The 3,456-nt window shown below is 48.5% G+C and overlaps 1 protein-coding gene across 1 annotated transcript in view; it reads right to left on the reverse strand.

The window, feature by feature from the left end:
- man2b1 (mannosidase, alpha, class 2B, member 1) overlaps positions 1–3,456 on the reverse strand; it is a 33,230-nt gene that overhangs the window by 21,684 nt on the left and 8,090 nt on the right. Inside the window, exons 5-7 of the mRNA XM_048617795.1 lie at positions 3,203–3,335; positions 2,200–2,345; positions 121–372 (exon numbers count right to left, since the gene is read on the reverse strand). Of these exons, the coding sequence (XP_048473752.1) occupies positions 121–372; positions 2,200–2,345; positions 3,203–3,335 (531 nt within the window). The remainder of the gene's footprint in view (positions 1–120; positions 373–2,199; positions 2,346–3,202; positions 3,336–3,456) is intronic.

The raw sequence follows: 3,456 nt of genomic DNA on the forward strand, positions 1-3,456 counted from the left end.
GTGCGTGCGTGTCCGTCTGTGCGTGCGTGTCCGTCTGTGCGTGCGTGTCCGTCTGTGCGTGCGTGCGTGTCCGTCTGTGCGTGCGTGCGTCCGTCAGTGCGTGCGTGTGTCCGTCAGTGCGTGCGTGTGTGTGTGTGTGTCCGTGTCCGAGAGTGAGTGTGCATGTTGGGAGGGGTGTTCCAGACAGACTGTAACAACCGCAATATCATTCACAGCTGCTACAAAGCGAGCAGACACGAGTTTGGGAAACATTACCGCAGCATTCACATATTTGATGAGCTTGTCTAGATTCTTGTACCACATGTTTGCATCCTGAAAGTGGAAGTCCGATCCCATGGTCATGATGATGTGTTCGGCTCTGTAATGCATTGCCTTAAAGAAAGGGAGATACAGGCTTCGTTAAGCACTCACTCACAACGGTGCGTACACAGTATCTAATTAAATTAGAACAGCCCTAAACACTCCAGAATTTATAATGCAGCATTTAACAACAACAAGCACAATAAATCTTTACAGATCACTGGCTTGGCCTTGCATCCAGTGTTGGGTAGACATTGGGGAAAGATGTTCACAGAGATTCATAGGAGAATTACTAGAATGGTAACAGGAGTAAGGGACTATCATTAGTACAAACATAATGGACCAGCTGGGACTGTCCTCCTTAGAACAGAGAGGGTTAAGAAGAGATTCATTAATCACACAAAATCATTTTATGTTATGACAAGATGAAATGAGCAGAAATGTTCACAGTAGCAGAGAGGTCAGTACAGAGGAGACAGATTGAAGGGTTTGTTTAACGCAGGGACTTGCTGTTAGCTGGAAAATGCTATCTGAAAAGGAGCAGATTCAATAATCACTCTCAAAAAGAAATTGGATAAATTCCCAAAATTTTTTTTAAAAAATGCTGGGCTTTGGAGAGGGGGGAAACAGGGAGAGGATCCCATCAGATAGTTCTCCCAAAGAGCTCAGTGGGCAGAATGGTCCCTGCGTCATGTCTGGTGTAATGCAGCCTCTGTTGCTAAGGGAGATGCTGGAGACACCATGCAGCAATGTGTGTTGTTAAAGTCTGACTGACTTGGTTTTACAGGAAAACCCTGCCCCTTTCACAATCAGCTACTGCGTAAAATGTGGGATCGCAGGCTGGTGCTAGCAGGGCACAATCAACTGGGAGCTCTGTGTCCTTGTTCAAGATGGAGTGTTAGTGAAATGAATTGTGATGCGTTATTTAAATCCTGATCTATCGCCCTCTAACAGGAGCCAGAGTTTCGCCACTGCTGGATGGTTAACCTTTCTCAGCATCTGTACCCAGAGCAACATTGCTTGGAGACAGATCATTCATTCAATATCCACCTCGGCCCCTCCCCCCCAACCTTAGGGAATGTGGGTGAAGACTTTACAGACACAGACAAGGATGATTCAGTTGCAGAGCTGATGTCTAGGAAGGTGGGCTAACTGTGCCCTTCTCCTGGGGGTGAACTGTACGGAATGGGCACACAGCGAGTGAAGACTATGGCACTGTTGTCCATCAGGAAATTGGTGGCAAACACTCTCCCAGGAAATCTCCAGGTGAGGAGCTGGCTTTGTGCTCACACTCCGGGCCAATTGACTATAGCAGGCATCGCTGCTGAGCTCATCCCCTCCTGAACACACAGGATGACTTTCCAGCTGGTGTCCACTGCAGAGAGAGCTCCATGGTGACTTCACCTTGTGCTGTTGTAGCAAGGTGCATGGACTGTGTTTCTCCCACAGACTCTCACTCCCTGCTTGGCCGTCCATGGATTCTGTCCTCTCTTACTTCTCTTTGGGGTTTGTGTTTCTACACTCCCACTCAAAAGGCTGCACTGCGCTATCAGGCTGCTACCGTTCTGAGACCCTAGCATCCTACTCTGTCCTCTGCATGGAGTAAGTCTCTCACTCTCCGTAATGCTGTAAACTTGCTCTTCACCCTCTGACATATCTCACTGAGTGCCGCTGCCTGGTACAGTGTAACTCCTCCACCAGCTCATGTCAGAATAACATCCCCATCGACATGGCCACCACTCTCGCCGTCACATCCCAATGGGCGACTGAGCGATGTGGAGCACCAGCCCTGCCTGAGCTTTCCCAGCTACTTGGGAAAGGATCGGTGTGTTTCTGGATGGGTGCTGTCATTGGAGTCTCCAAACCCCCGGGTCAGTGTATAGCGGCAGGACCACTCACCTGCTTGTGGGCAGTCTGGTTGAAATAATAAACAATTTGGTCCACGTTATATTCATCCAAATTTGTGTCGTCTTTGATGGGCTCATCGGAGCAAAGCACATCCCAGCAGAGCATTTTGGGAGGGTTATATCCATTGGGAAGAACACCTGGGAAAGACGTGGGAAGCATTAGCATAAGACAGCGTGACCCCGGAGAAAAGCCGAGGGATCAGTGTGGAGCAGGGGCCAATGTTAACAAAGACAATGCTCAGTTCTATCCTTTCTCCCCATATCAGGCAGAGCTCATTCTTTATTGGGAACCTCAATCAGAACAGACGATGGATTTTATTGTAACCTTCCTCTATCATCATCCTCCTGGACTTAATCTGCTTCCGTCCCCACATTCCAACACCCGTTTTGTTTTTTTTTTAATTTTTTTCACAGGACGAGAGTGACACAGGCAAGGCCAGCATTTATTACCCGTCCCCAAATGCCCTCAGGGTGAGCTTGGCCATTTTACAGGGCAGTTCAGAGTCATTGCTGTGGGCCTGGAGTCACATGTAGATCAGGACCAGGTGAGGACGGCAGATTCCCTTCTGTTTTAAGTGACGTAGACAAGATTTTAATGACTATTATGTCACTGTATGATTCTAGCCCTTGTATTCCAGACTGATTTAATTAATTGAACTCAAGTTGACATTGTTATCCCAGTTCTCTGGATTGTTCACCCAGCAGCATAACCATGATAATCCCTGGTATCCAACCACCACGTTCCTTTACTTTCTATTCCCAGATCCGACCTGGCAAACCCACAGCTTTACATTCCAAACACCTGTATTTCTCCATCACTTGCCCACTCACAATGAGCTGCATTTACGGTCATTCCCATAACCAGGTTCGTCCTGTGCAAGGACATTCCTGCACAAATCGTTGTAAGAAACCACTTTTAATTTGGCACTTTGTACAAACAGGGGATTCTGAAGCTGAAGGTAAGAACGAAACAAACAGTAAACACTGTGACCGACCTGTGAACAGATTGGCGCTGGGTTCTGGCAGGTTCACACTGGCTCTCCACACTTGCTCCATTTCCCTCTCACTTTCTCGGTTTTGCTTGTCCTGATAATCAAGGCGGCCAAAGAAAAAGCCATCGAAGCCCATCTGCAGACAGAACAACAAAACTCACCCTGTGGGGGTACGTCAGCGAGCGTGGCCCACCCTGGGGGAGGGGGTACGTCAGCGAGCGTGGCTCACCCTGGGGGGGACGTCAGCGAGCGCGGCT

The sequence above is a fragment of the Rhincodon typus genome, chromosome 38 (assembly GCF_021869965.1).
Source record: "Rhincodon typus isolate 14 chromosome 38, sRhiTyp1.1, whole genome shotgun sequence".
Lineage (NCBI taxonomy): Eukaryota > Metazoa > Chordata > Chondrichthyes > Orectolobiformes > Rhincodontidae > Rhincodon > Rhincodon typus.